The sequence below is a fragment of the Eumetopias jubatus genome, unplaced genomic scaffold, assembly GCF_037043125.1.
Source record: "Eumetopias jubatus isolate StellerSeaLion01/CBP00866 unplaced genomic scaffold, mEumJub1_p1.0 scaffold_12, whole genome shotgun sequence".
In the NCBI taxonomy this organism is placed as follows: domain Eukaryota; kingdom Metazoa; phylum Chordata; class Mammalia; order Carnivora; family Otariidae; genus Eumetopias; species Eumetopias jubatus.
This window is the reverse complement of record NW_028274818.1, coordinates 5,693,343-5,706,400: the sequence shown is the minus strand read 5'-3', so window position 1 is coordinate 5,706,400 and position 13,058 is coordinate 5,693,343. Positions and strand designations below refer to the sequence as shown.

The 13,058-nt window shown below is 40.6% G+C and overlaps 1 protein-coding gene across 1 annotated transcript in view; it reads right to left on the bottom strand.

Annotated features, from left to right (window-relative positions):
• Positions 1-13,058, bottom strand: part of SDHC (succinate dehydrogenase complex subunit C) — a 33,966-nt gene that overhangs the window by 19,493 nt on the left and 1,415 nt on the right. The window contains exons 2-3 of the mRNA XM_028090972.1: positions 8,420-8,476; positions 6,747-6,848 (exon numbers count right to left, since the gene is read on the bottom strand). Coding sequence (XP_027946773.1) covers positions 6,747-6,848; positions 8,420-8,476 — 159 coding nt within the window. The remainder of the gene's footprint in view (positions 1-6,746; positions 6,849-8,419; positions 8,477-13,058) is intronic.

The following is a 13,058-nucleotide window of genomic DNA, read 5'->3' as shown; positions in this document are numbered from 1 at the left end:
ACTATGAGCAATCAACAAATACACTGATTTGAGATGTATTAATTTTATTTCCCTTTTTTTTAAAGATTTTATTTATTTATTTGAGAGAGAGAATGAGAGAGAGAGAGCACATGAGAGGGGGTAGGGTCAGAGGGAGAAGCAGACTCCCCGCTGAGCAGGGAGCCCGATGCGGGACTCGATCCCGGGACTCCAGGATCATGACCCGAGCCGAAGGCAGTCGCTTAACCAACTGAGCCACCCAGGCGCCCCTAATTTTATTTCCTTTTTGACTGTTACTGGAATGTTAATCAAGGAAAGCTAGAGACATAGGATATATGAATTTCAACAAGTTATTTAACAACCATGTTGCAAGTAATACCATCGACAAAGTAAAGCGCATTTCTCTAAGGAAGATATACAAATGGCCAGTTAGTACATGAAAAGATGCTCAACATCACTAATCATTAGGGAGAGGCAAATCAAAATTAGAACACAATACCTCTTCACACCCTTAGGATGGCTGTTATTAAAAACAAACAAAAAGAACAAATGATGGGGCACCTGGGTAGCTCAGTTGGTTAAGTGACTGCCTTCAGCTCAGGTCATGATCCCAGGGTCCTGGGATTGAGCCCCGCATTGGGCTCCCTGCCTGCCGCTACGCCCTGCTTGTGTTCTCTCTTGCTCTATCAAATAAATAAATAAAACCTAAAAAAACAAAAACAAAAACAAAACCCAACAAATGACAAGTGTTGATGAGGAGGTAGAGAAATTGGAACCCTTGTACACTGTTGGTGGGAACATAAAACAGTGCAGCTCCTGTGGAAAACAGTATGGCGGGTTCCTCAAAAAATTAAATAAGGAATTACCATATGATCCAGCAGTTTGGTTCCACTTCTGGATATATACCCAAAAGAACTGAAAGAGGTACTTGTACACCAATGCTCACTGCAGCATTATTCACAAGAGCCGAAAGATGGAAGAAACACAAATGTCCATGGGTGGATGAACAGATAAGCAAAATGTAATGTACACATACAACAGAGGATTTATTCAGCCTTAGAAAGGAATGAAATTCTGACACAGTCTACAATATGGATGAACCTTGAAGAGTTCATCATATCATCATCAAGTGAAATAAGCCAGGCACAAAAGGACAAGCATTGTATGATTCCATTTCATGAGGTACCCAGAGTAGTCAAATTTATAGAGAGAGAAAATCGAATGGTTAGGGGCTGGTGCTAGGGGCAGAGGAGAATGGGAATTATTGTTTAATGAAGGATTCTGGAGATGGATAGTGGTGAGATGGTTTGTACAAGGTGAGTATGTTTAATGCCACTGAACTGTGCACTGAAAAATGGTTAAAAGGGCAAGTCTTATATTACACGTTTCACCACAATAAAAAATGTTAAAAAAAAAGAAGTAAAAAGACAACCCAATTTAAAAAATGAGCATAGGATTTGAATATTCCTTTCTCCAAAGAGGATATGTAAATGGACAATAAGCTCATGAAAAGACATTCAAAATCAATAAACAGATGTCAGAGAACCAGTGTGCTTACATTTATTTTATATGATTCAAGTTAAAATTAGAGCTATTGGCTAGAAGATATAAGTTGCAACAACTTCAATAAAAGAAGTGTCTTTCTGATGATAAGAGAAGTTCCCAAACTGGAAAAGTGGGGTAGTGAGTTCCTTGTATACTAGACGTATACAAGCATGGGCAGACAACCATAAGAAAATACTGCAGAAGATATTTACTCATTAGGTACAACCGTGACTTTTAACTTCCTGTGTGTGTGTGAACAGCACCTTTCTTGAAATGCAAAATGCAATATATAAAACAGATCAAAGTGAAGTTGCTTTGGTTACCCAGGGCTGGGGGCCTATAGTTTCATCTACGTGTTGGCCAGCCCCCATACAACCATCCACAGAAGCTTAGTGGACTATCCAAAGCCCCAGTGAGCACTCTGAAAACCAATGAGGTTGATGATGAAATTAAATTTAATGGACCTTTCCAACTCTTAAGTTTTAAAAAGTTTCTTTTTTTTTTTTTTAAGATTTATTAGAGAGAGAGCACACAAGCAGGGGGAGTGGCAGAGGGAGAGGGAGAAGCAGGCTCCCCACTCGGGAGCCCAACGCTCGATCCCAGAACCCTGGGATCATGACCTGAGTCGAAGGCAGATACTTAACCGACTGAGCCACCCAGGCACCCCTTGAAAAAGTTTTTTTTTTCTCTCTTTCTTTTTTTTTTTAAGATTTTATTTATTTATTTGACAGAGACACAGTGTGAGAGAGGGAATACAAGCAGGGGGAGTGGGAGAGGGAAAAGCAGGCTTCCCGCTGAGCAGGGGGAGCCTGATATGGGCCTTGATCCCAGGAACCTGAGATCATGACCCGAGCCGAAGGCAGATGCTTAACGACTGAGCCACCCAGGCACCCCTGAAAAAGTTTTCTAACATCCTTTTCAGTGACTCTTGTTTTCCTGATAACTTAAACCCTGCATACACTTTTGCTTTGATAAACTGACCCAATTTATTAAGAGATAAAGAGTATCTCGGGGCACCTGGGTGGCTCAGTCATTAAGCGTCTGCCCTCGGCTCAGGTCATGATCCCAGGGTCCTGGGATCGAGCCCCACATCGGGCTCCCTGCTCGTCGGGAAGCCTGCTTCTCCCTCTCTCACTCCCCCTGCTTTAGTTCCTTCTCTCGCTGTGTCTCTTGTCAAATAAATAAGTAAAATCTTTAAATAAATAAATAATAAAAAGAGTATCTCATATGGTGCTAACTTAACCTTATTTTCATGCCTCCTCCAAACAACTCCAGAAGTTAGTAACAGAAAATAATTACATAAAACATAAATCAGCCATCTTTCCTGGACATATCACCTTGGAAACAGCCCTGTGTTCCCTGATGCTTTTTTTTTCCCCGACAAGTGTGTCTAGAGTTTCATAACTCTTATGAGCCAACTAGGTAGTGAAAGACTCAAGCCCACTGCTTACTACCATTCGTTATGTGACCCAAGAAAAAAGGCCAGGGCTAATTATTATTATTTTTAAAGACTTTATTTATTTATTTGAGAGGGAGATAGCTAGAAAGAGAGCATAGGGGGGAGGGGCAGATGGAGAAGCAGGCTCCCCACTGAGCAGGGAGCCCAACATGGGGTTCGATCCCAGGACCCTGGGATCATGACCTGAGCTGAAGGCAGCCACCCAGGAGCCCCCAGGCCAGGGATTTAAATATAGACTCAGAATAATATAATAATATAATATAATAATAAGTTCTTCACCATTATAATCTCCCCAAATCTTTTCTCTCTTAAAAAAAGTTTTATCATGGGGCGCCTGGGTGGCTCAGTCGTTAAGCGTCTGCCTTCAGCTCAGACCATGATCCCACGGTCCTGGGATCGAGCCCCGCATCGGGCTCTCTGCTCTGCGGGAAGTCTGCTCCTCCCTCTCCCACTCCCCCTGCTTGTGCTCCCTTTCTCGCTATGTCTCTCTCTGTCAAATAAATAAATAAAATCTTAAAAAAAAAAAAAGTTTTATCATAAAGTTGCAAGGATTAAGATCACTTATTAGTCTCCTTCTGTTTTAGTAGAATGTCCAATTTCTGCAATCAGAATTATTTCTGGAATCTGGCTTGGAAAAAATCTGAAGGGTTGTGGTATTTGTGGAGGTGGTTAAAAAATGGCCAGCCTCCCTGGCAAGAACCCAAGTAAAGAGGGTAGTGGAGCTCAAGGAGCAGCTCGAGAGGGGCTTTTCTTTGCCAACACCAGCACAGCCACTATCAATGTTACTTCTAAGAACACCAGGTAAGCAGCTACAGATGCATCTATGCACACGTGTATACCCATATATACATGTGCCTGTGTTTGCAGACATACACATCCCAGTTCTCTCTACTGAAAAGGCCTAGAAGCCATGACATCCTGGTAGCAATGAGCACATCTAGCACCCAGATCTTGATTGCACAGGAGCCTTCTTGAAGAACTCCCACTGGCTGAGTGTGGGACAATTTGGACATCAAAATAAAGGAGAGTAACACTGTAACCTTCTGGGAAAAACAGGAACTGTGAAATAAAAAATATGTATATACATTGTCTCTGTTCCTGGTTCCTGACACCTGAGCTCCTAAAACCCTTATAATCTCCCGAGTGATAGGAGTGTTAGGTGTATCTTTTGTTCTAATATTTGGTCTTTGACCCTGATTCCTGACACACAGTTCCTAAATCCCTTGGAATTTCCTGGGTGGTAAGAGTGTCCTTTGTTCTAATGAGGTGACTCTGGATGGGGGCTGGTTATCAGAAAGACTGAGCCATGATTAGAAACTTGGAGCTTTCAGGTCCACCCCCCCTTTTTCCAGGGAGGGAAGAGGGGCTAGAGATTGAGTTAATAAATGATCATGCCTACCGATGAAGCCTCCATAAAAATCCCAAAAGTGAAGGATTCAGAGTTTCCAGGTCGGTAAGTATGTCCACATGTCAAGAGGGTGGTGTATCCCAACTCCATGGGGACAGAAGCTGCTGTGCTGGGAATATTCCTCATACAGAGGTACCTAAAAGGGTACCAGTTGTTGATCTGTATCAGCTGTAATATCCCTTATAATGAACTAGTAAAGGTAAGTAAATGTTTCCAAGTTCTGTGAGGAATTCTAGCAAATTATTGAACCTGAGGAGGGGGTAAAGAGAACCCTTGATTTATAGCTGGTCAGCCAAAAGCCCAGGACTTACAAACTAGCATCTGGAGTGGGGGGCAGTCTTGTGGGGCTGAGCCCCTAACCTGTGGGGCCTGCACTAGGTCCAGATAGTGTCATAAATGAATTACTGCACACCCAGTTGGTGTCCACAGGTTGGAAAACTGGCTGGTGTGGGAAAAACTTCCATACACTTGATGTTAGAAGTACTGAAAGCAGAGAGGAAACAGTGCTGTTTTTCCTTTAGTTGGTGTCATAAGAGTAGAGGAGAAATGAGTTTTTCCTTTCAGGAATCCTTGAGTCTATACTGATAAAGAAAGAAGCTTTAGCCTATTTATTAATTAATTTATTTATAAATAAATCTAGAGAGTATGATGGAATTAGAAAAAATATAATCTGGCAACCATCATAGTAATAACTGACTCCTAGTAATAACTAATAAAAGCTGATGGTAAGTATCATCAACAGATGGGGGGCAGAAGTCTCACCACAGAATAATTAACAATTAATAAACAGAGTTCTTTATTCATTAACTTTATAGATGAAGAAATCTAAGCAGGCACATCTTAACTAATGATAAGAGTCAAAATCGCCAGTAATGGGGTATAAATCATTATCATGTGCAGCTACAACCCCCCTCCCATGCACAGAAAAGAGCACAGCATCACCTCAGAGGTATTCCTGCCAAAAGTGAATAAATCACAAGAAAACGTCAGGCAAACCCAAACAGGAACATTCTAAAAACGTTAAGGTCATAAAAGATAAGGAGAGACTGAAAAACTGTTCCACACTAAAGGAAATCAAAGAGTTAAAGAGATAACTAAATGCAATACATGATCCTGGCTTGGATCTTGGACCTATAAAGGACATTATTAGGACAAGTGACAACATTTGAATGGGATCTGAGGATTAGATGGTGACACTGGATCAAAGTTAATTTTCTGATTGTGATGGTTGTACTACAGAGTGTCCTTGAATTTTTTTTTAAGGGGGGGGTGGGAGGGGGAGAGGGAGAGGGTGAGAGAGAATCCCAAGCAGCCTCCATGCTCAGCACAGAGCCCGATGTGACGACCCTGACTGACAATCTGACTGAGGTCAGGACCTGAGCCAAAATCAGGAGTCTGGCGTTTAACCAACTGAGCAACCGAGGTGCCCCTAGAGTGTCCCTGAATTTAAGAAACACACACCCAAGTATTAAGGGTTTGTGGTAGTCAGAGTAACGACCTCCCTGAAGATGTCCATATTCTACTCCTTGGAACCTGTGAGTATTTTACTTTAAATGGCAAAGGGGAATTTAAAGTTGCAGATGAAATTAAGTTTGCTAATAAGCTCACCTTAGGCTAAGGAGACTATCCTGGATTGTCCAGATGGTCCCAACATAATCACAAAGGTCCTTACAAGTGGGAGAGGCTGACAGGAGGGAATGGAGAAGAAATGTGACAACGGAAGCAGGGTCGAAGTGGTGGGAGGGAGAAGAACGCACCCATCATTGCTGATTTTGAAGATGGAGGAAGGAGGCCACAAGCCAAGGAACTCAAGAGTAGCCTCTAGACGCTAGAAGAGGGTAGGAAAGAGATTCTTCCCTTGAACCTCCTGAAAGGAATGCAGCCCTACCAACACCTTAATTTTAACCCAGTGAGACCTGTGTCAGACTTCTGACCTATGGAACTGTAAGATAGTAAGTGTGTTGTTTTAAGCCACAAAGTTTGTGCTAACTTGTTACAGCAGCATTATAGGACTGACGGAACATCATCTCTGCACTTGATCTTAAATCATTTGGACATGTTAACAAATTGGGACTGTGCATAAAGCTATACAGGAATTCAATGTATAGTTTCCATAACATTTATGTGAATTTGAAACTGTTTCAAAATAATGTTTTTCAGTTAATGGGACTTACATTTTGACCCACCAGAATTTTCCACATGGTAGTTCTACCGGATAAATTACCCTCTAAGGACAGAAGACAGAAAACAGTCTTCTTATATAAAAGGCCTGAGGGAAATAATCAGAGACGCAATGGCCCAACCTCCAGAACCTTCACCCATTACTTCTAGACTCCCCAGTTCCAGAGACCTTACCTGTAGATAGTGATATGAGGAGACAGAGGACGGTTTAAATCAGTGTTCTTATTCCAGAACCTCTCCATCTCTTCCTTGGCGGTGGTTCCCAAAGGAACAGCACTAAAATAAAACGAGAAGGCTTTAAAATGATTAAAAGAAAACTTGGCTTGAGTTTTTACATAACAAAAAGTTAAATAAAAAAAGGTAAGCTCTAAGCTGGGCTGGATGAGCCCACTGCAGAAGGAAAACATGTCGGTCCACTCCCCTTGTCCTGATACCAAGTCTGACTCAGTTATCAATAACCTCAATCACCCAGTGAGGTTATATCAGAGGAGAGAACTCTTCTTTCTAATCCCCAAAGACACAGGTCCTGCAACAGAAGCTCAACTTCTTTCATGTTGCATAGCAGACCAAGGACAATATTTCAAAACCATTTACATAAATGGATCACCCTTTCCCCAGGCCACGGGTGCTGTCTCATACATCACCACCTGCTCTCATTTGTTTTGTCAAGACTCCCTTTCAGGTTCTCAAAAATCAAGAACTGGATCAGCTCAGTACCTCTGAACAGTTTCTTGGTTTCCCTTGTCACTGGGTTGGGGTGAAGCCAAGTGTTGAACAGCTGTGTTCAACAATTTATTATGTACCCATATTAAACATGACTCCATCCTCCTCAGGAAAATATAACCTACCCATAGATTACTTACTAATTACAGAAAGAAAAAAACAGTAATTTCATAGTGGAAAAATACCTAGCAGACATTCCCTTATTCAAATGATCACATGCCCCCTGATGTGAATGTAACAGAGAATATACATCACTTAAGTATACTCCTGACAAAAATGGGTAACCTGACTCTAATTATAGGAAATGGTCAGACAAACCCAACTTGAGAGACACTCTACAAAATTACTAGCCTGTATTTTTCAAAAATGTCAGTGTCATAAAAGACAAAGGAAGGCTAAGAAGCAGTTCCAGATTAAAGGATACTAAAGAATTATGACAAATAAATACAATGTGTGAGCCTAATTAGCTCCTGGATGGGGAACAGGAAGACTGTATTTCTATAAAGTACATTATATTGGACAAAAAGAAAATCTGAAAACTAACTGTATGCTGAATAAGAGTACATCAATGTTAAATTTCCTGAATTCGATAATTGTGTTTGTATAATTACACTGTTATATAAGATAATGTTCTTGTTCTTAGAAGAAATATTTAGAAGTAAAGCATCATGGTGTCTGCAATTTCATCTCAAAGAATTCAGAGAAAATACTAACAGTAATTAAATATACATCAGCCTTGACCACACTAAATTGTCAATATTAGACCAGGTTTGACCAACATAACAATTTCGTAAGACACAACCTAAAATACATAAAACTCCAAGCAAACATAGCAAAATGTTAAAAACCGATGAATCTAGGTGAAATGTATATAGAACTCCATTGTACTATTCTTCCAACTTTTCTGAAAGTATAAAATATTTCTCAAGTTTAAAGTTTAATATTCTTATCCATCCTTCTATTACCAGATGAGAAAAAGTGACCACAATCATTAAATTTTCAGCCAACCATCTGCAACTTCCTTCTTTCATACGTACCCCCAAAATCCAAACCAACAACCCACTGCTGTTCCCTGAGGGAAGAAAAGTTAAGTCATAATAACCTCCACAAATTTAGAAACTTACTTTCTGATAGAGAGCCGAGGACTAAGGTGGGCACGGAGGCAATGACGGCCAACATGTCTGCAAGAGAATAAAGAGTCAATGGGGGGGGCGCCTGGCTGGCTCAGTGAGTGGAGCCTGCGACCCTGAACCTCGGGGTTGTATCCCCCAAACCCCACATTGGGTGTAGAGATTACTTAAAAATAAAATCTTTAAAAAAGAGAGAGAGAATGAAGAGTCAACACACATTTAGAGATCAACCTCAGTTTCTCAACTTCTCTATTTCTGTAGCATGTTAGATTTAGGACGGGCGGAAAAAATTAGTAAGATGAAAACAAGGACTGTATCAATGTCCTTGAGATTATTTTTTAGTTGGAAAGCTACAACTTTAAATAACTGGAGAATAATCACATATATAACCTACAAATCAAAATAAAGTTTTAGCTGAACACGAATAATACAAGATAAAAGAATAGTCCATTGATAATGTTCAACAAAGAATGTCCTTTTTTCTAAAGTTAGGTGATGGTTAAAGGACAGGGGTAGGGGTGCCTGGGTGGCTCAGTTGTTAAGTGTCTGCCTTTGGCTCAGGTCATGATCCTGGGATCAAGCCCCACATCGGGCTCCCTGCTTGGCAGGAAGCCTGCTTCTCCCTCTCCCTCTCCCCCTGCTTGTGTTGTGCTCCCTCTTTGGCTGTCTCTCTGTCAAATAAATAAATAAAATCTTTAATAAATAAATAAATAAATAAAAGACAGGGGTAAATAAGAACAAGAATCAGAATACACCCTAGTTAACTGCTGCAAATGGATGAATTAAGAAGAATAAGGAGTTTGTGGAAAGAGGGTTCTAAATATTAAGCTACCATTTTAGGAACTACCGTCAAGTTCCAGACCAGCTGGATGAACTTCAAGTGAAAATGTCTCTAATCATGCAAAAAGCATGGGAACGCAAAGATTTCCCTGACCAGTGAAGAGCTATGTGAGGAGGATACACGTTTTCTACCAAAAAGTTGCTATTTTTGAAAGATATACGTCAGTACCAAAACTGCTTTTCTGCTTTTCAAGTCTAAAACTAAGATATGCCCAGGCATTCTATGTAAAGTGAATTTAACTGATCCAGAGTTCACACAGCATTATGAAAAAATGACCACTACACCCCTTTATTCACATTATTATATAAAATCTTTCCAAAAGTATTTAAGAAAGTTACGCGAGTGGGATTAAAATTAAAAATACATCGATTCTACAAAAGTTTACGTATATCTATTATATGTAAGGCACTGTGGGGATATAAAATCTCCTTGAGGTCCAATGATCTTCTAAAAAAAAGCTCATGGGCGCCTGGGTGGCTCAGTTGGTTAAGCGACTGCCTTCAGCTCAGGTCATGATCCTGGAGTCCCGGGATCGAGTCCCACATCGGGCTCCCTGCTCGGCGGGGAGTCTGCTTCTCCCTCTGACCCTCTTCCCTCTCGTGCTTTCTATCTCTCATTCTCTCTCTCTCTGAAATAAATAAATAAAATTAAAAAAAAAAAAAGCTCATGGTGTCCCTCACACCACTGATACTAGATGCATAAACAGTTCAAAATCCCTATGCTTTACACTAGGACAGTAGAAGTGTCCACTATTTGAAGGCAAAATAATCCAATCAACACTTCCTTCAGCTCTGCCTTCTTTCCAGCTTTGGAGGCAAGAGGTGAATACTGACATTGTGTACCCAAGACTCCCAGAAAGGAGAAGTGGGAACAAATGTCTTCAATCAATTGAAGCAATTGTGGCTCTGGAGTTGCAGGGCATGCATTCCTCACACCAGGCTAGGTCCAGTCACCCAGCTACCCGGCAAGAGTTTGCAGATGTGGGTTGGAATCTACAGCACCCTCTGTCTAGTTCTATTGTTTCCCAGACAAATACCAATGTAAGCTTTCCACAAGGTCCTAACAGAAACTAGCTGCACTAACTCCACAGCCTTATTTGAAACATGACAAAAGTAGGTATCTATCCTTGCCTTTCATGTGAAACCAGGAACTCTGAAAAGTTCTACCAAGGACTTGGGCTTTATATGTTGTAGCTAAAAGGTAACAGTACCTTATTTTTAAATAACAAGCCGGAATGTATCATTCTCATTAGTATTGTTCCCTAAATACAATATACATGTCTACCCAAAAATGTAATCACTGCTCAAATCATTTCTGAAACTCTTCCCTGGACTGGGGCAACAACAGTGATGCAGAAAGAACATTAAAATAAAAAAGTCAGGGCACCTGGGTGGCTCAGTTGGTTAAGCGACTGCCTTCGGCTCAGGTCATGATCCTGGAGTCCCGGGATCGAGTCCCGCATTGGGCTCCCTGCTTGGCAGGGAGTCTGCTTCTCCCTCTGACCCTCCTCCTTCTCGTGCTCTCTCTCATTCTCTCTCTCTCTCAAATAAATAAATAAAATCTTAAAAAAAAATTAAAAATAAAATAAAATAAAAAAGTCAGACTGGAGTTCTAGTTCTGCCTAAGTTGTGTAACTTTACAGAATCACTGAGCCGCAGCTTTTTCATTTATGAAATGGGATGGATAAGACCTACCTGACTGGTCGCTGGGAGGATTACATAAGAGTACGTACAGAAAGGCATTCTCACTATCTCAGCAATATCGCCCATATACATAAGATATTACTAAGATTTCACTGGTCTCCCCAAGGTCTTTAGAATTCACATCATATTCTTCTTAAAACCCTCAGTGGCGATAAAAATACTCATCTGCTCAAAATGGATTTGACTTTTGGAAAAAAACAGAAGTTATTCAAAGCCAAGTCTATGTGATCAAACTAAATAAAACCATTTTTGGTCCAAAACAAGATGTGACTACAATATAATGAGTTTCTCTTATATGACCTCTAAACTTGATCTGATGGTAGGCCAAAAAAGTTTTAGAAATAACTAGGGGTAAGAGCAACACGAAAATAGATGTGTAACTCTGAAGGACAGGATGACGAGCAATACAAAAGTTCTCATTAATGGCTATTAGCACCCAAGCTACAACAGAAGACATCCCTGACTTCTTCTTGTCTCTCACCCCCCATATATATGCGCGGCATCGCCCAATCCTATCAGTACTAACCAGGAATCTTCAGTCCATTGTTTTAGTCCTTATCCTTTTCATTTCTCACAAAGAGGACTGTAAGGGAAGCTCCTCAACTGATCTCCCTAGCAACTCTCTCTTCCCTATCATTCAATATTACCAAAGCTAACTTACTGAAAAATAAAGCTGATTTCATTGCTCTTCTACCCCAAAGTCTTTCAACAGTTCCCTGTTGCTTGCAGTATAAGGTCCATATGATAGCCAAACAAGGCCTTTCTCAACACAGCCCAAACCAACTCTCAGGACCCATTATCCCACAAATTCCCTTCAGCCCCTTATATGTCTACCACACCAAATATTACACTACATATACCCAGAGGATGCCGTCTTAGGACCACATGCCTTTGCTTGTGCTGTAGGGTGGAACCTCCCTCACACTCTGATAAACTCATCCTTCAAAACCCAACAACTCCTAGACGGCAACTTCACCGTTTCTTTAGCCTTACTTGCACCTGCCTTGCTTCTACACCACTTCTTCATAGCTCTATATCAACACATATCATGTTGCTTAATAATTATTTACTTATCTCCTATGCTAGCCTGAGCTCTTCAAGGATAGGACTGGAATGCTTTGTGTCTAGAACACCTATAATAATGTCTGACACACAGAAGAGGCTCCAAAAAATGGTTTGTAAATGAATATGCTTATTTTAAAAAAGCTGTCTTATATATTTAAAGTTAGACCTTATTTTTAGAGGTGTTTCACATGTAGCATTTCATATGATGAGCGTCGTGCAGATAGTTAATGACTTTTGGTGACTTTGTGCTTAAGCAGCATGAACTTTGTTAGACAGAAGCCTAGCTGTTCTTAGCTTAGTTCTCTATCTCTGTCTTGGCTTTGGCAAGTCATTCCTTGAAGTGAGTGCCAACGGAGCTCGCATTACTCAGCGGGTTATTTATTCCTGGCTAGTCTGTGAACTGTTTAGAGAGTATACAAAATATAGAGCACTATTCAAAAGCCATGACATACAGTACTCTGAGAACTAATAATTTTTAGTTAGCCAAGCATTAAAAATGTTTAACCAATACTTCTTTTAAGTGGGCCCAAGTTATTGCTATTTTCATTCACAAATGAGGAAACCACAATTATGGAATCAGTGACCCTTGACTTGTCCAAAATAAATGGAATTCATGACAATGCCAGAACTAGAAACCAGCTCCTAGAATTGCCCAGAAGGTATTTTCCTTTGAGGCTAAATCAGCACATTATGAACAGTTCCAAATCCCTGTAGTGAAATGGAATTTGACTCAGAACTTCAATCAGAAAAAAAAAAAATTGGGGGTTGGGCATCCAACTCCGGTCCAGCTGATTTCAGCTCAGGTCATGATCAAGACTGAGCCCTGGGACTTGGACCAGCTCTGTGCTCAGCAGGGAGTCTGCTTGAGATTCTCTCCCCTCCTGCACACATGCTCGCTCTCTCTCTAAAATAAATAAATAAATCTTAAAAAAAAAGAAAAGAAAAAAGTTTAATTCCCTATGTCCCCTCTTAAGAAAGCCCTTGTGAGAAAAGGAGAGGTGCCCTTCCCATGAGCTTCAGATTA